This window comes from Grampus griseus (genome assembly GCF_964374135.1).
Source record: "Grampus griseus genome assembly, chromosome: 11".
Classification (NCBI taxonomy): domain Eukaryota; kingdom Metazoa; phylum Chordata; class Mammalia; order Artiodactyla; family Delphinidae; genus Grampus; species Grampus griseus.
The window spans coordinates 11,029,236-11,056,127 of record NC_139005.1 but is presented as its reverse complement, the minus strand read 5'-3'; the positions used below and the strand labels follow the sequence as shown (position 1 = coordinate 11,056,127).

The window sequence follows — 26,892 nt, the reverse complement described above, 5'->3', positions numbered from 1 at the left end:
GTCTTTCTTTAATTTAAAAAGGATATTTTTAAGTAAACAATTTTAAAAGTCTAGCAAACTTTTACATCAATTTTAATTTCACCTAGATGTTTACAATATTACATACACTTTATTTCAGCAATCCAGTATAACTTTTTGCAATGATGAAAATGTTCTGTATCTTTGTTTTCCAATATGGTAGTTACTACCTATATTTGGCTATTGAGCCTTGAAATGGGGCTACTGTGATATAGGAAGTAAATTTTTTATTTAAGCCTAAATTAAATTAAATTTTAATTTAAATGGCCAACATGTGATTAGTGGCTACCACATTAGACAGTACAACTTTAGAAGAATCATCATTTTTTTTTTTTTTTTTTTTTTTTTTTGCCGTACGCGGGCCTCTCCCTGTTGTGGCCTCTCCCATTGTGGAGCACAGGCTCCAGACGCACAGGCTCATGGGCCCAGCCGCTCTGCAGCATGTGGGATCCTCCCAGACCGGGGCACAAACCTGTGTCCCCTGCATCGGCAGGCGGACTCTCAACCACTGCGCCACCAGGGAAGCCCAAGAATCATCATTTTTAATAAGATAAAAACACAGCCATTACAATGTCCATTTTTGTGTCTTGAAACATTACCTAGTATGTCTAGACAAACAAGAAAAAAAATTACTGAGGGAAATAAAGTTGTTTGTAATTTCTTTGTTTAGTTTTAGGTTTACTTTATAAAGTAAGGCTAGACTTCCTATAAATGTTCCATAAAAGTCACTGAATATATCAACATTTCCTATACCATGTGTCTTCCAGAAAGTACTCCATATACTTTTAATTAAAAACACAGCTACTATAAGACATCCTCAGAAGCAATCAAAACTCTGATCTTTAATATCATATAAAAAGACTACTAAAATTTGTAAGAAATAAAATATTCCTAATAGCTTTCTATAAAGCATGGTGTACACCTATCTTTGGTTAAAAATCCATCATTTTAAAGGAAAACAGTCAAAATTAAAGATTATGCCCTTGTTTTAAAATTCATGTAATTTATTCATGCCCGACTTATTCAAGATTTTTTATTTTTCTAGGAAAAATATATGCATTTCTTGATATGATTAAGAGGAAGGGAAGAAAATAAAATTAGACTATCAACAACGTAATGACTTCCCTATAAATCTATTACACCTAAAGCAATATAGTAAAAGAAGTATGATGAACATTGTCAATTTAATACAGGAAAAAAGTAGTTACTCCATTCCTGAGTGATTTAAATTTAACATGAAAAAGTACCAGGACTGGCAAAGTGCTAATAAGCTATCAGAAAGACCAAGATTTTCTTTCCATAAAAGCTATCTCTGATCAGCTTTGAAGAAACTAAAATGATGTCTCCGTGTGTGTTGGCAATGGCAGGACAGAGGACTGGGTTGGGGGGATCCCCGCGGGGGAGGTAAACCAGTGAGACCTTCTTAAAAAGACGGGCCAGGAAGAAATTACACATGGAGACTTAAAACTTCACAATATATGAAGAAAAACAACTAGACTGCCGATTATATATAATCCAAGCAGTTAGTTAATTTAATAAACATATTATTTCTAAGAGAACTACTAAGCAAAAAAACTCAATTCTTGTCAAACAACACAGAGACACTGAAAATTTCTGGACAGTTGTAAAAAGCAGACTTAGAATAATTTTCATTTTACCAAAGAATATTGATAGAAATTCATTCTCTTATGGACTGTAATTAGAATTTTACTTTGAAACAGTAGGAAAAATCTTACCTGTGATGTGCTATCAGCTGCTTTCTTATTAACAGAAGCATCTATTGTTTTGTTTGTCTGGTTTTCTGAGGAGTCAAAAAACAAAACAAAGCAAAACTCAGAGCTATTCTTAAAGGCACCTACAAAATGTGAAAGGATGGGTTGCTTTACATACAACAATTCATGTTAATTTTCTCCAATTTTTTTTTGTCTGTCAACATGTTACGTATGTAAAGAGATCCTCTCATAGACCACCACTACAAAACCTTTCAGAAGGACAAATTCATAATAGAGATCAAAACACTTCACATACTCATTAACCGGAAATTTTAACTCTAACCTAAGGAATATTGCAGGGAAACAATTTAAGACGTCTGTAACTTAAATGCTGAAACATGAATAGTTAAATAAAATATAATCCGTCCATACTATATACCTTTGGAGAAAAAAAATTTAATAGCATGGCAAAAATGTAATAAATTCACTAGAAAAATAGTTGCAGTGATTCTGATGAAATATACATGGATGATCTCAGTAGGTCAATCACAGATGATTTTTCTTTATTCAGTTTTCAATTAACTTGTGTTGAGTTTGTGGCATATGTATGTGTGTGCATGCATGTACACACACACACATGAAAGTTGTATGTATAGAACTACAACTATATAGTTGTAAAAAAGATAGCTGAATGAAAAAACAGCACAGAAAAGAAACCAAGTAGGTTTTTCTGCCTCAATTTCTAAAGAGAAGGTATTAAATTTTATCAAATGTCTTGAGCATCTACTGAGGTGATTAATCAGTTTTTTCTCTTTGGTAATGTGGTCAATTATATTAATAGGAATTTTCTAATGTTGAAACATTCCATCCTTGCTTTTTTGTCAAAAAAAAAACGTTGGTCAAAATATGGCATTCCTTTCATCTGTAAATCTTCATAACACACATATAAAGTAAACCATTTATATTAAAAAAACAAAACAGAAACAGGAGACATAACCATGTATTTCTACATATAAATCTGTATGTCAAAAAAATCAGGATAAATATCTACCTATTAAAAAAGAAGGTTTTCTAGGCTAGGCACGTAAAAGGAGGCCCTTACAATTTCTCCCTACCCTATCTGAATTATCTTAGTTCCTTTCGTAGGAAGAATATATATTTTATATATATATATATATATATATATATATATATATATATAAAATATATATAACTCTAACCTAAGGAATATCGCAGGGAAATAATTTAAGATGTGTATAACTTAAAAAAGATATATACATATCTTTAATACCTTAAAATTACTTCATTTACAATGAATCAGCTTCTCTTCTGGACTGTGAAGTTCTTGAAATACTACTTAATAAAAAACAAATTCCAGGGTACTGATCCTACATGGTTGAGTATTAAATTACACTGATGATATTACCAAAACATCATCAATTTACTTCCAATTTTTTTAATACATATATACAATGTCAATACATTCATTTGGAGTTAAAAGACATTTTCATTTCCATGTGAAAATAAAAGGTAAATTCAGAAGCAAAGTAGGTGAGGGAGCTTCATTTTTATTTTCTGTTGAAATATCCTCATACAATTATCCTCAAGACTCAGAGAAGATTTAGACTGCTTAATAAAATGTTTTACTTCTTTACACACACACACACAAACACACACACACACACACAAATACTAATAACTATGAGAGTTCTGTTATCCAGAGTGATTCTTTGACGTAACTGTCTCAGGAAAAAGAGTTAATTATTCACAAAGCTGTAATGATATTCCTTATTCTAGATTTTCAGTTAACTTCCCCTACCCCTTTATTACAGATTGTTTTCTTGATTCTTAATCATTTTATAGTCTCACTGCATCTTTTGTTTTCTTTTACTATAATATCTACTTTAAATAAATTGTTTTTGTTTTTGTTTTTGTTTTTGTTTATTTTTGCGGTACGCGGGCCTCTCACTGTTGTGACCTCTCCCGTTGCGGAGCACAGGCTCCAGACGCGCGGGTTCAGCGGGCATGGCTCACGGGCCCAGCCGCTCCGCGGCATGTGGGATCTTCCTGAACCGGGGCACGAACCCGTGTCCCCTGCATCGGCAGGCGGACTCTCAACCACCGCGCCACTAGGGAAGCCCCACCCTGCCAATTTTATTGCTTGATAGATTGATTTGTAACTTTTTACTTTCAGAATTTATCTAAAGTTGGGGCGCCTGCCGATGCAGGGGACACGGATTCGTGCTCCGGTCCGGGAGGATGCCACATGCCGCGGAGCGGCTGGGCCCGTGAGCCATGCCCGCTGAACCCGCGCGTCTGGAGCCTGTGCTCCGCAACGGGAGAGGCCACAACAGTGAGAGGCCCGCGTACCGCAAAAAAAAAAAAAAAAAATTGTACCTCAAATTCTTTCTGTCATATGGGAAACATCTCTATCTTTTTATGTTGAAAAGATATTGTCACTTTTTACCAACACTGCATTTTTACCAGAATAATAAAAAGGTTTTACAGGAGTGCCAATTAGTAGTATACCCCAGTAGGTGCTGGATAATGGTATGAAAATGAATGCAATGCAAGACCTTTAAATCATTTTTACAACACCATCTCTCATTCAGATCACTCCAAGAGCCTCCTAACTGGTCTCCCTAACTCTGTTTTTCCCCCTCTAATCCATTCCCCTCACTGCAGCCAGTGTTCATGGATGTCACACTCCTTCCTCTCCGTAAAAATCCTTTAAAACCTTATTTCCCACCATCTTTCGATTCACTCCATTCTCATACCATCCCAGATCTCCCATATCCTCTCACAGAAACCGTCATATCTTTACACTCATCACACTGATAATTAATTATTTATTTAATATCCAAGTTCCGAATTTGATTATGAGCTTGGTTAGAATAGGGACTATTTTGTACATTTCTGTGTATCTGCAGGATTTTAGAACAATACAAGCATTTGATATTTTATGAATAAATGATATAAGCTATAATTTGGTCTCTAAATTTCCAAGTAGTCCTTAGAACAATTTTTACTTTACATTTTCCAAAAAATATTGACTTACTCTATGGGGATATATGTATATAAAATACATATAAATGCATGTCTAGTTATACAGTATATGTTCTCATTAAGTAAATAAAACCTACATAAGCATAGGATTTAAAACTAATTACTTTATCACATTAGGGATGTATTAAAGTTTGGTTCAACCTTCATATTTAGCCAAAATTTGCTATTTGGCTTCAGCTTAGGCTTTGGCGAGCCTCAACAGCTAAACGCCTACTTTAATGCCATTTATGGCGCCCCTAAAATTATGCATGATCAAAGAACATATCATCTCATAGGATCTCATTCTAATTAACATTATGAACAACATAAAAACAAAGCTTATCATTAACATTTTTGGTTAATATCTAATAATTTACTTTCAAAAGTAGGTAAGCATTCTAAATAGAACTCAAAATGAAGATCTCCTTAATATAATTTATGTATTAAAGTACAGATAAATGTGTTAAATATATGTTAAAATATAAAATTTTAAGTGTAAGTATAAATGTATATTATCACAAAAGCAGAGTGATGTTCTAATTAATAATAATGGGGAAAACTATTAATTTTATATACAAAAATAATCAAGGACAGTCAAGTAATTAAATAAATACAAAACAGACTAACACTCATTACAACTAATAAAGCGCACTAAGCTAGATAACTTTGGGAAAAACATACCTTTTGTGTCAACAGATGTTCATACAATGTTAATAGGATAATGAAACTGAATTACAGTTCTGATACTGTAGAATTATTTAGGGTACTTGCATTCATAACATTAAACAAAATAATCTTTTAAGTTATTTATTTCTTTTCAGGCCATGGTCTTTCAGGGGAAGTTCTATATTTAAGAATATATCTTATCTTGCGACCATGAATTAGAAACAATGTCAACTAGGCTCAAAATTTCATAAAGAAGAAAAACTCCAGAATCTCATAAAAGAATGTCCATGATAATCATCTTCCACCTGACATATTAAAAAACAGTAATGACTGGAAGAAAAATAAATTAGAGAAATATGAAGTAACCCCCCAAAATCTTGCTCATCACTGACCTCAATTAAAAGTAAGCATCTTTAGCATATAAGGATGTGATAGCAGATAATGCTAAAAAAATATGGTTACTGTACCATGCAAATATTTAATTTTAAATACTAATAATTCTATTTGAAATTTCAGATTTACTCTTATATCTCAGATGTTAATTGTATGAGGATGATATTCAGGTTCAGTCCAATATTAATTTTTAGCTGCCATTCATTTACTCTCTCAATAACTCTATGAAACACCATCACTATTTTATGAGAAAATATAGTCAGAGGGCAAGTACACTACTGAAGACTATATGAGAACTTAAAAAAAACAAGGCTTGTATATCTCACTTGTAAGAGTAATTTTGTACTTTATAATCTGTTTCTTATATTCCATGGTCACTTCCTACATCAGTAAGACAGATACTATTGGCAATTTCATTATATACATGATGCCTAGGCTCTCTTGCCTGTCTTTCCAAAAGCAGTGGGGATAAATGTGAAATCAGAAATAAAGAATAAGCAAGTTCAAGAATGCATAAAAAATGTATGCTTTTGAAGAACAAGGAAGACATAGAGTTTTACAGATTTTAAAAACAGGAGCAATCAAGTTCTCCTTTTTGCAATACTTCGAAGTATATATACATATGCAAACATAATCATATGTCATAACGGAAAAATATATAAAAGAGAAAACAAAAAGCAAGCAAACATTCTGTAGTAAATTAAAGAGGGAAGACCTAGTTTTAAACCTCTCAAATTTGCAAGATATGAGTGATTGCACAGAGGATTTTTCCAAATGGGTAGGGAAGATATGTGGTTTTTATTTTCTTCTTATTAGCATATATTATGTCAATTAGATCCTTTAAAATATACTTGCTCTATTCAGATATATCTGAAAAATGTATTAGAAAAGTAATTCATAATGCTTGCTACAAAGCCTAAATTAAAGATTCGCACAGATTAGGAAAACTAGTAAAAGATAAATTACAAATGCTAACTTCTCACTCAAAATAAACTCTCTCTCAAATCCCACTGTAACAACATCATTTCTCTTAGGTAACAAAAAACTTACTAAAAATAATCTCCCTGAAAATTCTATTTACTCTGTTCTTCCAGTAATGCTAGTCACTTACACACACACACACACACACACACACACACACACACACACTCACTCACACATGTTCAATTACCTATAGACTATTAACATGCTTGCATTTCTATTATTAAACCTCCATATTGACTTACCAATTCTTGTGGTGGCCATGCTGCTCTGTTCTGCAGGAGATGAAGTACTAAAAGCAGAAATTGGAATTTTCATCTGTATAGGGCCTCGATTATTTGATGGACTATAGAGTCCTGATGGGCCTACTGTGGGTAAAGAAGTCCTTGTGGCTTGTACAATAGAGTGCGCTGTTGGAACAGCCTGTACAGCAAGTGTTGTTCCTAATGGTGCAGCACCGGCAGGAGAATTCCTTTGAATACTAGGACTGGGCACAGAAGGAACGTTGTTTGGTTTAGTGGGGTTTGGCAAGGATGGCAAAGATACTGGATTTTTGGTTAGACCACTCATTGTAGGTGGGCTTTGTACAGAAATGAATTCAACGTTGCCAGATGGTTGATTGGTCACTAAAGTCCCTGGATGGCTCTGTAGGAGCTGAGGTTGGGAGGATACAGCAACAGGTACATGCAAAATCACTGGTAAAGACTGTAAAGAGATTGTAGGTTGGGGATTTCCACTAGGCACCTGAGTAGAAGCAACTACTGTAGCTGTGTTGGGTGCAGGAAGAACTGACGTTGCTGTCAGAGAACCCGACGTCACTGGAGGCTGCAATTTAGGTTGACTACTGACAACTGTTGGAGGAGTGACAAGATTGGTTGAAGATACTATAAAAAGAAAAAAGAAGTCTCAGTTTAAATAGCTATCTTTATCAGCTAAGATAATATAATACAAATTTGATGTATTGCAGTATATACACGAAAGTCTCTCATAATTAAATTTTTAATTCAAGATTTAAATCCTCGAACTCTCAGATTATCTGTAGAAGCATTTTTGCATCTGTATTTGGTACATTATGAAAATAGCACATGTTTTATGATTAAGGCAGAGGACTGCTGTCTCTGTATAAAAGGAGTCTCTGAAAATTATTATACTTAGTTCAGAGTAACTAGTTGGAAAAACAACTAAAAAACACTGAAAACTAGGTAAAATTGTATAGACAATTTTGAAAGTACATTAAATATATTATAAATGCCTTAGAACACTGGCAATACATAAACTCAAATAGAAAATCTAGAAAGAGTACCATTAATGAATAACAGGTAAACCTGGTGATGGTATTTTGTCATTTGGACAATGTGAAACCTCTATCTGTGGATCAAAAATTTTACTGGATTCCCCGGGGAGGAACTGGTGAGGAGAGGCTGTCTCTATTAACACTCTATTGACATTATGTGATATGGAAAATAGCGTGGTGAAGATGGGAGATGAATTAAGGAGTAGATAACAAAGAGCAGAGAAAATCAAAATGCTTGTCACTGTAGTTTTACTGTCATTTTAGTTCAATCATTTGTGTTTATTCTCATTTGAACAGGTTTAAAATCAATGACCAAGTTTCTTCTCAATGATTTGTAGTCTTTCCAAAATCATAGGCACGCTAGAGCAGCAATTCTCAAGGTGCAGTCTAGGGAGACACCTGGGGATTACTGAGACCCTTTCAGGAAGTTTGAAATGTCCAAACAATTTCCATAACAATAAGAAAACATTATTTGACTTTTTCACTGTGTAGATATTTACAATGATGGAGCAAAAGCAATGGTGAGTAAAACGTTTGATGTCTCAGTATAAAAATCAAGGTAGTCGTACCAAACCATCACTGCACTCTTTAACACCACATGTGCACAGTAAAAGCCAAACAAAATCAGTTTCATTTAAGAATGTTCATTATGGGGCTTCCCTGGTGGCACAGTGGTTGAGAGTCCGCCTGCCGATGCAGGGGACACGGGTTCGTGCCCCGGTCCGGGAAGATCCCACATGCCACGGAGCGGCTGGGCTCGTGAGCCATGGCCGCTGAGCCTGCGCGTCCAGAGACTGTGCTCTGCAACGGGAGAGGCCACAACAGTGAGAGGCCCGCGTACCGCAAAAAAAAAAAGAAAAAAAAAAATTAGAACTTTGGAAAATACGTCTACCTGCCACTGAGGGCATGACAGCTTCCCAAATCTTTAAAGACTTGTCTGAGAAGAACTGATAGTGAAATAAATAAATACGATTTTAAAAAAAAATTTATTAATGAAATGTGTCAACATTTGGAACACTCAGAAAACTCAGTGAATATTTTCCAAATGATCAATGATATTAGTAAAAGATCCATCCAAGTACAAGACAAGACAAATGAATTTTAATGAAAAATTTAGAGAAGTTTATTGGTGTGGTTTCTGATTCCACTTTGCAACTAACCTGTAAGAAACTACTACTTGCTGTATCAAAGAAGAATATCCACAACTCACTAAAAGGGCTAGGCCTTTTCCAACTACATATTGGTATGAGGCTGAATTTTCTTCACATAGTTCAACTATAACAACAAACTGCAACAGATTGAATGCAGATGCAGATATGAGAATCCAGGTATCTTCAGCCATCTTAATGTTTTAAGTGAGGTATAAAAGAGATTTATAAAAATTTAACACAATAACACTCTTTTTGCTAATTTTTTTAAAGCTTGGAAAAGAGCTACTTTTCATCAAAACATGTTACTTATGGTTCATAATATAGGTCTGTAATCATTTTTAAGTGAATAAATAAACATTAAAAATTTTTATGTTTTAATTTTCACCATAGTAAATATCAATTAGTACACCCACATAAACAAAGCTCTTTGGATTCTTAATAATTTTTAAGATTATAAGGGGATGTGAAGACCCAAAGGTTTGAGAACCACTAGACTAGAGATCTGAATTTCTGTATTTTCATGCATATCTGCGATCCTGATTTTTAAATAAACCTTGTGCTTAGCACTCAGTTTTACATAACTGTGCTCAGTTTCTTAGTCCATTTCAACCTCAAAAGAACGTAAGAAAAGAGAACCAAAACCTTCAATTCCTAAGAAAATGTATTTCAGTGTTAAGAATATTACCTGTATTCACAGGGGTTTGAAAGGATGGCGGTGTGCTCTCGCTTATATTTCTTTTGGACTCCAACATCTGTCTCACTGTGTTTGCATTTCTATGAAATATATATACACACAAATGGTCACTTGATATTGCCATTCTAGGGAATATCTATTTATGTATAGAGAAAGCAGTGGCCCCTTGGAAAAAAGGGTGGCTAGACTTGGATATTAAAGCATTAAACTGAGAGTGAAGGCAGTGAAGCAAAGCTGGCACAAAGACTTTGGAATGCTGGGGTCTACAGCATTAGGGGAGAGTCTTCCTTCTATATTCTATGTCTTCAATACTTGAACCTGAGAACCAAATGTAGGTCCGAATATCTGCACACATTAGATTTTATCACCCCTGACGAGAGCATTTCTCAATTACTTAAGATAATACTATTTAACACAAGTGGTTAAAGAAAGCCTTATAATAAATTAGCAAAATCAATATTCATAGGTGAACAGTTACAACAAAGCAAAAAGGAAGCAAATATACTTATCCCACTGTACCAAACTTCTACATAAATACACAGAATCACGTTCCAAGATTTTTCTGCAAAGAAAATCAGAACCTTGTTCTCTTAATTAAAAACTTGATAAATAGACTGTTTACAACTCTCACCTGTAGGGCACACTGTTATTGCTGCCGCCATCAACTACAGACTTTCCTGGTGATACAGGTGGGTTTGGTGGATTCTGGGGGAGAAAAATACCAAGGTAAAATAAAACCCAGTTCACAAGGGATCTTTTAAAATAAGACCTTTAAATGCCTTGTCAATATGTTATCTGTTATTTCTCTAATATAGTGGAAAATCTTACTGAGAAAAAAATTTAAATCTTGGCATTGCCACTTGTTAAACCCCTTACACAAATTACTTAGTCTATTGACACAAGGGCTTATCATATGAAAAGTGAATAGAATAATTCTTAAACCTCAGTTTTTGATATGAGTAAATAAAATAGAGAATACGAAAGTAGCTTATATGTTCTAACGGTTCAGTAAACATTAATATGAATCTAAAGAAAAATTAGACACTCATTCAATAAATATCTAGTGAATGCCTACTATATATCAGGCAGATCAGGCACGATTACAGGCAGAAACTCAACAAACAAGGTAAGTATTTATTTTTCCCCAGAAGTAATTGATTGCCAATTAAGTGGTATCCTAGGTCACAAATCAAAATTATTTTTACAATTTTTGCTTAAAAAATAAATACTTGCCACTATGTGACTTACAATTTCATAAAAAGATGTCCCAATTCTAAACTTCAGAACAAACTAATTTAACCCTTTTCGGCTCCCCAAAACAGGGAATATAGAAAGAGAATTCTAATATTTATATGCTAATCACCATTATTTGGGCCTCCATCATTAATGACACTATCATCATTTATTTCTTAAATTGAGAAAAATAAATACCTCCACTCAAGAGTTAATTAAGTATAATAATACATATACTAAACAAAAGGTGGTAAGTGCTTAGGATCACATCAAGCAGATGCCACTAATCACTCTTCTCAACAACAAATATATCTTGCTGCTTTTTATAGGATAAAAGGATGATTTTAACCAAACAGTATAGTGTTGTACTAGTTATCTGTGTAGAGGAGACAAAAGATAAAGAATTAAGATAAACTTCTAACCTGGCTGTGGATGCAAAAACATTTGAAATAAATAGAAAAGCAAATGAAAGTAACACTGTAGTATTACTCGAAAAAGTTTAAAAATTTTAGGGGAAAGAAATGCATCTTCTAACAAGTCTTTGAGTAATTAGTACACTCAAAATAGTTAAAATGAAGGTAAACAACATTGCAGGGAAAACAAAAAAGGAGCAGTATAAGCATAATAAATAAGTATAACAGGGCTTAGAGTCATCAGAGGGAGGACCTTAAACACTACAGTGCGGTGACATCAGCAAGACGGCAGAACTGGAAATCCTATGCCCTCCTTACCTCATGAGGACAATGATTTAGCAATATAAGAACAAATTTCACTGGTAAGAAGTCCAGAAACCTGTTGAGAGATTATAGAACCCCAAGTGAAAGCAAGCCCCAGGAGACATATGGTAGTGGGTAGGAAAGTCTGCTGCTCCTACCCACCATGCTCCATCCCCTTCCTCGCACAGTGTGGTGCAATCAAGAAAAACTTCCCAACAACTGTCCTCTCCTTTGGGAAGGAAAGAGAAGAGTGGAATTTGCAGGCAATATTCTGGCTTTTTGGGGTACTGATAAGGCACTGGCTTCAGTCTCACCTGACTTGGATAAAGCAGCACAAGCTGGATGTCTGGGGACTAGATGAGAACAAACGTGAACCCCTTGGCTTGGTACCAAACCAGAAAAATTGCAGTAACACAGACAGAAAACAGGGGTAACTCCAGTCATGGCTTGCTAAAGCAGCACAAGACTGCAATATGGAAAGTAGATACCAGGTGAGGGATGGGAAGTTCCCAAGTAGAAAGAGATAAACCTCTTCAGATGAAAGATACATGCACAAGCTCCAAGAAAATGCATCTTTAAAAATAGGTTTGAGAGGACACCAGAGTATCTACCCAGACTGACTAGTAAAGGTCTTCATCTGTATACAGATATTCCAAAAAGATGGGGAGGTTATTTTTTCAAATGCCCTAATTTCGACAAAAGAGAACCAGACATACAAAAAAACAGGGAAATATGGATCAATCAAAGAAATAAAATTCCAGAAACTGAAGAAACAGATCTATGAACTACCCAACAGAGAATTCAAAATGACTAACATTAAGATGCTCAATGAGATAAGAAAGGACAGAAAATGAAATGAAATCAGGAAAACAATGCAAGAAGAAAAAGAAACTTTATAATAGAACCAATAGAAATTCTGAAGCTGAAGAGTACAATAACTGAATTGAAACTTTTAAGAGAAGGGATCAAAACCAGACTGTAGGGCTTCCCTGGAGGCGCAGTGGTTGAGAGTCCGCCTGCTGATGCAGGGGACACAGGTTCGTGCCCCGGTCCAGGAAGATCCCACATGCCGCGGAGCGGCTAGGCCCGTGAGCCATGGCCGCTGAGCCTGCGCATCCGGAGCTTGTGCTCTGCAACGGGAGAGGCCACAACAATGAGAGGCCCACATACCGCAAAACAAAACAAAACAAAACAAAAAAAAGACTATCAAGTAGAATAAAGAATCAGCAAACCTGAAGACAAGTCACTTGAAATTATTGAGTTAGACCACCAAATAGAAAAAAGAACGAAAAATGTAAAGACAGACTAAGGGATTTATTAGACACCATCAAATGGACCAATATACAAATTTGGGAGACCAAGAATGAGAAGAAAGAAAGTGGGCAGAAAGCCTACTTAAATAATGGCCAGAAACTTCCCAAATTTGAGGGAAAAAACTGACAAATTCAAGAAGGTGAAAAACTTCCAACTGGAATTAACTCAGAGACCTACACTAAGAAACATTATAGTCAAGCTGTCAAAAGTCACAAAGATTTTAAAAGTAGCAAGAGAAGAACGACCCATCACATTTAAGGCAGCTCCCATAAGATTATCAATGGTTTTCTCAGCACAAACCTAGCAGGCCACAAGGGAGTGGAATGACATACTCAAAGTGCTGAAAGAAAAAAACTGCCAAGCAAGAATACCATAACCAGCAAAACTATCATTCAGAAATGAAGGCAAAATTAAGATTGTCCCAGTAAATACAAACCTGATGGCATTCATCACCACTAAATCCACCATACAAGAAACGCTAAAAGGAGTCCTTAGGTAGAAATGAAAGGACACTTGGAGGATTCCGGGAAGATGGTGGAAGAGTAAGACGCAGAGATCACCTTCCTCGCCACAGATGCACCAGAAATACATCTACACGTGGAACAACTCCTACTATCCATACCCCCTTTCTGGGGAGACTGTGCAGCCCGCCACTGCCAGGGTCCCAGGATCCAGGGTCAACTCCTCCGGGAGACCGCACAGCGCACCTCAGGCTGGTGCAATGTCAAGCCGGCCTCTGCTGCCGCACACTCACCTGGCATCCGTACCCCTCCCTCCCCCCGGCCTGAGTGAGCCACAGCCCCCGAATCAGCGGCTCCTTTAACCCCGTCCTGTCTGAGTGAAGAACAGACGCCCTCTGGCGACCTACATGCAGAGGCGGGGCCAAATCCAAAGCTGAGCCCCTGGGAGCTGTGCGAACAAAGAAGAGAAAGGGAAATCTCTCCCAGCAGCCTCAGAAGCAGCGGATTAAAGTTCCACAATCAGCTTGATGTACCTGCATCTGTGGAATACATGAATAGACAACCAATCATCCCAAATTAAGGAGGTGGACTTTGAGAGCAAGATTTATGATTTTTTCCCCTTTTCCTCTTTCTGTGAGTGTGTATGTGTATGCTTCTGTGTGAGATTTTGTCTGTATAGCTTTGCTTCCACCATTTGTCCTAGGGTTCTATCCATCCGTTTTTTGTGTTTGTTTTTTTAATTTTTTTCTCTTAATAATTAGTTTTTTATTTTAATAACTTTATTATATTTTATCTTCCTTTATTTTATTTTACTTTATCTCCATTCTTTTTTTCTTCCCTCCTTTCTTCCTTCCTTCCTCCCTCCCTCGCTCCCTGCATTTTTTCTTTCTTTCTTTCTTTCTCTCTTTCTACTTCTACTAATTCTTTCTTTCTACTTTTTCTCCCTTTTATTCTGAGCCGTGTAGATGAAAGGCTCTTGGTGCTACAGCCAGGAGTCAGTGCTGTGCCTCTGAGGTGGGAGAGACAACTTCAGGACACTGGTCCACAAGAGACCTCCCAGCTCCACATAATAGCGAACGGTGAAAATCTCCCAGAGATCTCCATCTCAACACCAGCACCCAGCTTCACTCAATGACCAGCAAGCTACAGTGCTGGACATCCTATGCCAAACAACTAGCAAGACAGGAACACAACCCCACCCATTAGCAGAGAGGCTGCCTAAAATCATAATAAGTCCACAGACACCCCAAAGCACACCACCAGACGTGGACCTGCCCACCAGAAAGACAAGATCCAGCCTCATCCAGCACAACACAGGCACTAGTCCCCTGCACCAGGAAGCCTACACAACCCACTGAACCAACCTTAGCCACTGGGGACAGACACCAAAAACAATGGGAACTACGAACCTGCAGCCTGCAAAAAGGAGACCCCAAACACAGTAAGATAAGCAAAATGAGAAGACAGAAAAACACACAGCAGATGAAGGAGCAACATAAAAACCCACCAGACCTAACAAATGAAGAGGAAATAGGCAGTCTACCTGAAAAAGAATTCAGAATAATGATAGTAAAGATGATCCAAAATCTTGGAAACAGAATAGACAAAATGCAAGAAACATTTAACAAGGACCTAGAAGAACTAAAGATGAAACAAACAACGATGAACAGCACAATAAATGAAATTAAAAATACTCTAGATGGGATCAATAGCAGAGTAACTGAGGCAGAAGAACGGATAAGTGACCTGGAAGATAAAATAGTGGAAATAACTACTGCAGACCAGAATAAAGAAAAAAGAATGAAAAGAACTGAGGACAGTCTCAGAGACCTCTGGGACAACATCAAACGCACCAACATTCGAATTACAGGGGTTCCAGAAGAAGAAGAGAAAAAGAAAGGGACTGAGAAAATATTTGAAGAGATTATAGTTGAAAACTTCCCTAATATGGGAAAGGAAATAGTTAGTCAAGTCCAGGAAGCACAGAGAGTCCCATACAGGATAAATCCAAGGAGAAATACGCCAAGACACATATTAATCAAACTGTCAAAAATTAAATACAAAGAAAACATATTAAAAGCAGCAAGGGAAAAACAAAAAATAACACACAAGGGAATCCCCATAAGGTTAACAGCTGACCTTTCAGCAGAAACTCTGCAAGCTAGAAGGGACTGGCAGGACATATTTAAAGTGATGAAAGGGAAAAACCTGCAACCAAGATTACTCTACCCAGCAAGGATCTCATTCAGATTTGATGGAGAAATTAAAACCTTTACAGACAAGCAAAAGCTGAGAGAGTTCAGCACCACTAAACCAGCTTTACAACAACTGCTAAAGGAATTTCTCTAGGCAAGAAACACAAGAGAAGGAAAAGACCTACAATAACGAACCCAAAACAATTAAGAAAGTGGAAATGGGAACATACATATCGATAATTACCTTAAATATAAATGGACTAAATGCTCCCACCAAAAGACACAGATTGGCTGAATGGATACAAAAACAAGACCCATATATTTGCTGTCTACAAGAGACCCACTTCAGACCTAGAGACACATACAGACTGAAAGTGAGGGGATGGAAAAAAATATTTCATGCAAATGGAAACCAAAAGAAAGCTGGAGTAGCAATTCTCGTATCAGACAAAATAGACGTTAAAATAAAGACTATTAGAAGAGACAAAGAAGGACACAACATAATGATCAAGGGATCGATCCAAGAAGAAGATATAACAATTCTAAATATTTATGCACCCATCTTAGGAGCTCCTCAATACATAAGGCAAATACTAACAGCCATAAAAGGGGAAATCGACAGCGACACATTCATAGTAGGGGACTTCAACACCCCACTTTCACCAATAGATCATCCAAAATGAAAATAAGTAAGGAGACACAAGCTTTAAATGATACATTAAACAAGATGGACTTAATTGATATTTATAGGACATTCCATCCAAACACAACAGAATACACATTTTTCTCAAGTGCTCATGGAACATTCTCCAGGATAGATCATATCTTGGGTCACAAATCAAGCCTTGGTAAATTTAAGAAAATTGAAATTGTATCAAGTATCTTTTCCAACCACAATGCTATGAGACTAGATATCAATTACAGGAAAAGATCTGTAAAAAATACAAACACATGGAGGCTAAACAATACAGTACTTAATAACGATGTGATCACTGAAGAAATCAAAGAGGAAATCAAAAAATACCTAGAAACAAATGACAATGGAGACACGACGACCCAAAATCTATGGGATGCAGCAAAAGCAGTTCTAAGAGGGAAGTTTATAGCAATACAATCCTACCTTATGAAACAGGAAACATCTCGAATAAACAACCTAACCTTGCACCTAAAGCAATTAGAGAAAGAAGAACAAAAAAACCCCAAAGTTAGCAGAAGGAAAGAAATCATAAAAACCAGATCAGAAATAAATGAAAAAGAAATGAAGGAAACGATAGCAAAGATCAATAAAACTAAAAGCTGGTTCTTTGAGAAGATAAACAAAATTGATAAACCATTAGCCACACTCATCAAGAAAAAAAGGGAGAAGACTCAAATCAATAGAATTAGAAATGAAAAAGGAGAAGTAACGACTGACACTGCAGAAATACAAAAGATCATGAGAGATTACTACAAGCAACTCTATGCCAATAAAATGGACAACCTGGAAGAAATGGACAAATTCTTAGAAATGCACAACCTGCCAAGACTGAATCAGGAAGAAATAGAAAATATGAACAGACCAATCACAAGCACTGAAATTGAAACTGTGATTAAAAATCTTCCAATAAACAAAAGCCCAGGACCAGATGGCTTCACAGGCGAATTCTATCAAACATTTAGAGAAGAGCTAACACCTATCTTTCTCAAACTCTTCCAAAATATAGCAGAGGGAGGAACACTCCCAAACTCATTCTATGAGGCCACCATCACCTTGATACCAAAACCAGACAAGGATGTCACAAAGAAAGAAAACTACAGGCCAATATCACTGATGACCATAGATGCAAAAATTCTCAACAAAATACTAGCAAACAGAATCCAACAGCACATTAAATGGATCATACACCATGATCAAGTGGGGTTTATTCCAGGAATGCAAGGATTATTCAATATACGCAAATTAATCAACGTGATACACCATATTAGCAAATTGAAGGAGAAAAACCATATTATCATCTCTATAGATGCAGAGAAAGCTTTTGACAAAATTCAACACCCATTTATGATAAAAACCCTGAAGAAAGTAGGCATTGAGGGAACTTTCCTCAACATAATAAAGGCCATATATGACAAACCCACAGCCAACATCATCCTCAATGGTGAAAAACTGAAAGCATTTCCACTAAGATCAGGAACAAGACAAGGTTGCCCACTCTCACCACTCTTATTCAACATAGTTTTGGAAGTTTTAGCGACAGCAATCAGAGAAGAAAAGGAATCCAAATTGGAAAAGAAGAAGTAAAGCTGTCACTGTTTGCAGATGACATGATACTATACATAGAGAATCCTAAAGATGCTACCAGAAAACTACTAGAGCTAATCAATGAATTTGGTAAAGTAGCAGGATACAAAATTAATGCACAGAAATCTCTGGCATTCCTATACACTAATGATGAAAAATCTGACAGTGTACTCAAGAAAACACTCCCATTTACCATTGCAACAAAAAGAATAAAATATCTAGGAATAAACCTACCTAAGGAGACAAAAGACCTGTATGCAGAAAATTATAAGACACTAATGAAAGAAATTAAAGATGATACAAATAGATGGAGAGATATACCATGTTCTTGGATTGGAAGAATCAACATTGTGAAAATGACTCTACTACCCAAAGCAATCTACAGATTCAATGCAATCCCTATCAAACTACGACTGGCATTTTTCACAGAACTAGAACAAAAACTTTCACAATTTATATGGAAACACAAAAGACCCTGAATAGCCAAAGCAATCTTGAGAATGAATAATGGAGCTGGAGGAATCAGGCTCCCTGACTTCAGACTATACTACAAAGCTATAGTAATCAAAACAGTATGGTACTGGCACAAAAACAGAAACATAGATCAATGGAACAGGATAGAAAGCCCAGAGATAAACCCATGCACATATGGTCACCTTATCTTTGATAAAGGAGGCAGGAAGGTACAGTGGAGAAAGGACAGCCTCTTCAATAAGTGGTGCTGGGAAAACTGGACATGTACATGTAAAAGTATGAGATTAGATCACTCTCTAACACCATACACAAAAATAAGCTCAAAATGGATTAAAGACTTAAATATAAGGCCAGAAACTATCAAACTCTTAGAGGAAAACATAGGCAGAACACTCTATGACATAAATCACAGCGAGATTCTTTTTGACCTGCCTCCTAGAGAAATGGAAATAAAAACAAAAATAAACAAATGGGACCTAATGAAACTTTAAAGCTTTTGCACAGCAAAGGAAACCATAAAGAAGACCAGAAGACAACCCTCAGATTGGGAGAAAATATTTGCAAATGAAGCAACTGACAAAGGATTAATCTCCAAAATTTATAAGCAGCTCATGCAGCTCAATAACAAAAAACCAAACAACCCAATCCAAAAATGGGCAGAAGACCTAAATAGACATTTCTCCAAAGAAGATATACAGACTGCCAACTAACACATGAAAGAATGCTCAACATCATTAATCAGTAGAGAAATGCAAATCAAAACTACAATGAGATATTATCTCACACCAGTCAGAATGGCCATCATCAAAAAATCTAGAAACAATAAATGCTGGAGAGGGTGTGGAGAAAAGGGAACCCTCTTACACTGCTGGTGGGAATGTAAATTGATACAGCCACTGTGGAGAACAGTATGGAGGTTCCTTAAAAAACTACAAATAGAACTACCATATGACCGAGTAATCCCATTACTGGGCATATACCCTGAGATAACCATAATTCAGAAAGAGTCATGTACCAAAATGTTCATTGCAGCTCTATTCACAATAGCCCGGAGATGGAAACAACCTAAGTGTCCATCATCGGATAAATGGATAAAGAAGATGTGGCACATATGTACAATGGAATATTACTCAGCCATAAAAAGAAATGAAATTGAGCTATTTGTAATGAGGTGGATAGACCTAGAGTCTGTCATACAGAGTGAAGTAAGTCAGAAAGAGAAAGACAAATACCGTATGCTAACACATATGTATGGAATTTAAGAAAAAAAATGTTATGAAGAACCTAGGGGTAAGGCAGGAACAAAGACACAAACCTACTAGAGAATGGACTTGAGGATATGGAGAGGGGGAAGGGTAAGCTGTGACAAGGAGAGAGAGAGGCATGGACATATATACACTACCAAACGTAAGGTAGATAGCTAGTGGGAAGCAGCCGCATAGCACAGGGAGATCAGCTCAGTGCTTTGTGACCGCCTGGAGAGGTGGGATGGGGAGGGTGGGAGGGAGGGAGACGCAAGAGGGAGGAGATGTGGGAACGTGTGTGCATGTGTGGCTGATTCACTTTGTTGTACAGCAGAGGCTAACACACCATTGTGAAGCAATTATACTCCAATAAAGGTGTAAAAAGAAAAAAAAAAGGAATGGAAGATGACACAGGTGACATAATAATACAGAAACCTAAAAGAATATATGTGATCTATTAGAATTAATAAGTGAATTTAGCAAAAGCACTGAGATACCAAAACAAATTGTATTTTTACATATCATTCAAAAAGAATTTGAAAATGAAACTTTTTAACATGACACTATTTTTAAATGATACTTATACCCAGAAAATGAATACAAAGAAATAAATCTAATCAAAGATGTTCAAAACTCAATATAGAAAGCAAAAAAGCATTACTGAGAGAAACTAAAGATGTAGAGAGAAATTTCCTAATTAAGTAATGAAAGACTCAGTGTTGCAAAGATGTCAATTTTCCTCCATATTGACCTATAGATCTCATACAATCCCATTCAAAGTTCTCCTGAAATTTTTTAATGGAAAATGACAAGGTGATTCTAAAATTGATATGAAAATTCAAGGGCTCTACAATAGTCAGAGCAATCCTGAAGAACAATGACATTGGTAGAGTGATGGGAAAGTATGATCTTTACATTAAGTATTTCTTGGGTGAATGAGACATCCATATTTTAAAATATGAATCTTAATCTCTATCACATAGGATACACACACACACATACACACACACACACACACACACACACACACGTTAATTCCAGATAGATTAGATCCAAATGTGGAAGGTAAAAATATAAGGTGCCTAGATGATAGCATAAGACATATCTTTATAACCTTTCTTAAACAGAACACAAAGAGTAATAAGCATTGAAGGAAAGATCATAAAGACTACATTATTCTGTTTATCAAAAGACAACTTAAGGAGTGAAAAGTAGAAGATGTTTGCAAGCCATATATTAGACAAAGGACTTATATTTCAAATATATAAAGCACACTGTAAATCAATAAGAAAAAACAGCAACCGGTTTTATTTTTTTGTATCTTTGTTGGAGTGTGGTTGCTTTGCAGTGTTGTGTTGGATTCTGCTGTGCGGCAAAGTGAGTCAGGTATGCGTATGCATTTGTCCCCATGTCCCCTCCCTCTCGCGTCTCTCTCCCACCCTCCCTGTCCCACCCCTCTAGGTCATCGCGGAGCATCAGGCCGATCTCCCTGTGCTATAGCTTCCCACTAGCCATCCATTTTACATTCAGCAACCAGTTTTAGATAACTGACAAAAGGCATAAAAGAGGACATCCAAATAACTGATAAACTTATGAAATACTGTTGAGACCTACGTCAAGGACACCCTGTATCAAGGACACAGGACAAAAATTCCAGAATTAACCAAGCCCCCACTGCAACTGTTGCCATGAGCTCTCCTAATCTAAACCAGACAGCCCCCGACTCCGTATTAAGCAAAATAATCACCATGTAGTAACCTCAGAGCATCCTGACAAGAATGACCTAATGCCATCTTGCCAGCAGGAATTTTCTTTGTCCTGAGGCTATAAAAGTTGGCTACTAGCTCACAAAGAGGATCGGCTCTCCCTGATCTATCAGGAACGCGGCCCGCTGTATTTGCAGCACCCCTCACTAACTCTGCTCTTTGTTCTCAAGAAACTCACTCTTTTCTAAAATACTTCGTTTCTGGAAATTCTTCTTCCAACCCACACTCAGACCATGATAAATACTATTCAACATCATTAGTGATTAGGAAAATTCACTTTAAAACCACAGTGGTATATCATTACACACCATTATATTGGCTATTTGTTGTTGCTGTTCCAAAACAGACAATAGCACGTATTTGTGGGGATACAGAATAATGAAAACTCTCCAGCATTGCTGGTATGGATGCAAACTGTGCAACCACTTTGGAAAAGTTTGTCATTATCCACTCAGTCTGAAGATATGCACATCCTTTGACCCAGCATTTCCACTTCAAGTTATACAGCTCACAGAAATACGTGCTTGTGAGCACCAGACACTTGCACAGATGCTCATGGCACATTATGTGAAATAGCCAGAAACTGAAAACAGTACATATGTCCCTCAACAGCAAACAGGATAAATAAATTGTGTTACATTCAGACTAAAAATGAATTAACTACAGCTATTCAAAACAACACATAAAAATCTGAAAAGCATAATGTTGAAAGACAGAATCCAGGCACAAAAGATTAAAAGCTCTATGAATCCACTGACATAAATCTTATATAAAGACAGAATAGGTTACCTTTCGGGAAAGGGTAATGACTGGGAGAGAGCAATGGGGAAGTTTATAGGGTTGTAATAATGTAGTTTTTAATCTCAGTGATAGTAATATTGGTATGTTTATTTGGTAAAAGTTCATCAAGCTAATATATATTATATATATCTATGTGTGAATACATGTGTATATATGTGTGTATATATGTTATAGTTCATAAATTATGTTCACAAATGCTGTAGGAAAGAAGATTAAATGTTTACTGAAGAAAAAAAAAGAAAGGACACGACAGCAACTTGAAAGCAAATGAAAATATGAAATTCTCTGGTAAAAGTAAATACACAAACAAATGCAGAATCCTGCATTACTGTAAAGTTGGTGCAAAAATCATATAATTCTGGTACAGAATTTAAGTATAAAATATAATTGTAAATCTATGTTAAAGTATACACAATACAGGGCTTCCCTGGTGGCGCAGTGGTTGAGAGTCTGCCTGCCAATGCAGGGGACATGGGTTCGTGCCCTGGTCTGGGAAGATCCCACATGCCGCAGGGCGGCTGGGCCCGTGAGCCATGGCCACTGAGCCTGCACGTCCGGAGCCTGTGCTCCGTGGCGGGAGAGGCCACAACAGTGAGAGGCCTGCGTACCGCAAAAAAAAAAAAAAAGTATACACAATACAAAAAGATATTATGTATGATATCAATAACATAAAGTAGTGGGAGGAAACATGTGACTGAAGTTGTTACTAGTTTAAAATAGGTGTAAACTTAAGATATTTTATGTAATCCCCATGGTAATGACAGAGAAAATACCTATAGAAGATACACAAAAAAATGAGAAATGAATTAAAGCACTGACACTACTAACTAATTAAGAAAATAAACAAAACACACAGGAAGTAAGAAAAAACTGAAGACAGACAAAACAGCTCCAAGACAAACAGAAAATATTCAACAAAATGGCAATAATAAGTTTGTCCCTACAATAATTACTTTAAATCCAAATGGATTAAATTCTCCATAGAAAGATATACCCTGGCTTAATGGATTCAATAAAACAACAACAAAAACAAAAAAAACCAAGATCCTGCTATATGCTATCAACAAGAGGAACACTTTAGGTCTAAAGACACAAATAGGCTGAAAGTAAAAGTAAGGAAAAAGATATTCCATTCAAATGGTAAGCAAAACAAAGTAGAGGTGACCATACGTATTTAAGACAAAATGCATTTGAAATCAAAAACTATTACAAGAGACAAAGAAGGACACTACATAATGAAAAGTCAACTGACCAGATATAACATTTATAAATATATATGGACATATCATCTATGCCTCCAAATATAGTATGTAAAAATTGGTTTTTTTTTTACAGAAAACCAGAAACACCATAATAGTAGGAGTCTTCAGAACATCACTTTATATAATGGATAGATGTTCCAGACAGAAAATCAGTAAGGAATCCCTAGAAATGAACAAGACTAAAGATCAAACAGACAAATGTAGAAATTTTCACCCAACACACATTCTTCTCAAGCACACACAGAACTTTCTCCAGTATAGATCATGTATTAGGTCACAAAACAAGCCTGAACACATTTAAAACAATGAAAACCATACCAAATATCTTTGTGAATCACAATGGAATAAAACTTGAAATCAACATCATAAGGAAAATGGAAAAAAGTCACAAATATGTGGAAAACTTTTAAAAATCCAGTGAGTAAAATAAGAAATCACAATGGATACTAGAGAATATCTGAGATATATATAAACAAAAACACAACATACTAAATTTATGGGAAAATTGATGCAGCAAAAGTAGTACTAAGAGAAAAGTTTGTGGTCGTAAATGCTTACAAAAAAAAAAAACAAAACAACAACCCTCAAATCAACGGCCTAACTTTACACCTCAAGGAACTAGAAAAGAAAAAAACAAACTAAACTCCAAGTTATAAGAAGGAAGGAAACAATAAAGATTACAGCAGAAATAAATGACATAGACAATATAAAATCAATAGAAAAAAATTTTTAATTGGTAAAACCTTATCTAGATTACCTAAGAAAAAAGAAAGAAGGCATAAATAAACAAAATCATATATGAAACAGGAGGCATTATAACTGATGTCACGGAAAGAGAAGGATCATAAGACACCACTGTGGCAACAAACTGGATAATCTAGAAGAAATGGATAACTTCCTAGAAATATGCAACCTACTAAGACCGAATCAAGAAGAAATTAACTTGAACAGACCTAAACAAGTACAGAGATTGAATCAGTAATCAAAAACATCCTAACAACCAAAAAAGTCAAGTACCAGATGGCTTCACTGGAGAATTTACCAGACATTTAAAGAAAATCAACAACAGCCCTTCTCAACTCTTCCAAAAAACTGAAGTGGAGGGAATACTCCCAAACTCAGTTTATGAACCCCACATCATCCAGATACCAAAGCCAAAGACACCAAAATAAAAGAAAATTACAGGCTAATATCCCTGATAAACATATATACAAAAATTCTCAAAAAAATGCTAGCATATAAAATTCATCAGCACATTAAAAAGAATTACACAACATGGCAAAGTAGGATTTATCCCTGGAATACAAGGATAGCTCAACATATGAAAAACAATCAACGTAATACTCCACATTAAAAGAATAAAGGGAAAAAAACCCACATGATTTTCTCAATTGTTGCAGAAAACGCATTTGACAAAATTCAACACCTTCTCATGATAAAAACACTCGACAAGTTAGGAAACTCCCTCAATATTAAAAAGACCATATGTCAAAAGCCCATAGCTAATATCATACTCAATGGTGAATAACTGAAAGCTTTCCCTCTAAGATAAGGAACAAGGTAAGTTTGCACACTCTCACCAATTTCTTCAGCATGGCACTGGAAGGGCCTCACAAGAGCAATTAAGCAAGAAAAATAAATAAAAGGCAGCCAAATCGAAAGGAGTAAAAGTATCACTGTTCACAGATGACATCTTATATTTAGATAACCCTAAAGAAGCCACACACACACGAAAAAGTCTGAACTAATAAATGAATTCAGCAATGCTACAGGATAGAAAATCAACACGAAAAATCACTTACATGTGGAATGTAAAAGCTAAGATAAATTATTGAATATAACAAAAAAGAAACAGACTCATAGATATAGAGAACAAACTAGTGGATACCAGTGAGGAGAGGAAGTGGGAGAGGGGCAAGATAGGGATAGGAGATTAAAAGGCACAAACTATTATGTATAAAATAAATAAGCTACAAGGATATACTGTACAGCTCAGGGAATATAGCCAATATTTCGTAACAACTATAAAGGGAGTATAACTTTTAAAAACTGTGAATCACTATGTTGTACACCTGAGAGTTATATAATATTGTAAATCAACTATACCTCAACAACAAAAAAGAAATCCAATGTACATCTATATACAAACAATGAGCAATCTGAGAAAGAAATTAAGACAATAATCCCATTACAATATCACTAGAAAGAATAAAATATTTAGGAGCAAACTTAACCAAGACAGTAAAAGACCTTTACACTGAAAACTACAAAACCTTGTTGAAAGAAATAAAAGACACAAACAAAACAAACAGAAAGACATATTCATGGGGATTGAAAGACTTAATATTGTTAAAATGTCCATCCTATCCAAAGTGGTCAAAAGTTTCAATGCAATGCCAACCAAAATCCCTGTCATTTTTTGCAGAAGTAGGAAAAAGCATCCTAAAATTCATATGGAATCTCAAGAAACCCTGAATTGCCAAAACAATCTGAAAAAAGAACAACGCTGAAGGCTTCATACCTTCTGATTTTAAAAGGCTACAGTAATCAAAACAGTTCGGTGCTGGAATATAGACAGACACATAAACCTGTGAAACAGAATAGAGATCCCAGAAATAAACTCTTATGTATACACTCAAATGATGTTCTACAAGGGTGCCAAGGCTACACAATGGGGAAATGACAGTCTTTTAACAAATGGTGTGAAAACTGGATATCCAAATGCAAAAGAATTAAGTTAGACCATTAAACCATATACAATAATTTATTCCAAATGGATTAGAGACCTAAATGTAAAACCTAAAACTATGAAATTCCTAACAGAAAGCACAGGGGGAAGCTTCATGACATTGGATTTGGCAACGATTTCTTGGATCAAAGCAAAGGCAACAAAAGCATGAAAAGACAAAGAAGATTACATCAAACAAAATTTTCTGCACATGAAAAGAAACAATCAACAGAGTGAAAAGGAAACCTATGGAATGGGAGAAAATAACTGCAAATCATGTATCTGGTAAGGCGTTAATGTCCAGAACATATAAAGAACTCCTACAACTTAACAACTAAAATACAAGTAACCAGATTTTAAAATGGCCAAAGGCCCTGAATAAACATTTCTCCAAAGAAAATATGCAAAATGACCAACAAGCATATGAAAAGATGCTCAGCATCACTAATCAGAGAAATACAAA

At 35.8% G+C, this 26,892-nt stretch overlaps 1 protein-coding gene across 3 annotated transcripts in view; it reads right to left on the bottom strand.

Moving 5' to 3' along the window:
- The window catches only part of ATF7IP (activating transcription factor 7 interacting protein), a 127,475-nt gene that overhangs the window by 18,040 nt on the left and 82,543 nt on the right, over positions 1-26,892 (bottom strand). For all 3 annotated transcript variants that reach the window (XM_082666603.1, XM_082666604.1, XM_082666602.1), the window contains 4 exons: positions 10,586-10,659; positions 9,946-10,034; positions 7,061-7,699; positions 1,755-1,819 (listed from right to left, as the gene is read on the bottom strand). In XM_082666603.1, coding sequence (XP_082522729.1) covers positions 1,755-1,819; positions 7,061-7,699; positions 9,946-10,034; positions 10,586-10,659 — 867 coding nt within the window. The remainder of the gene's footprint in view (positions 1-1,754; positions 1,820-7,060; positions 7,700-9,945; positions 10,035-10,585; positions 10,660-26,892) is intronic.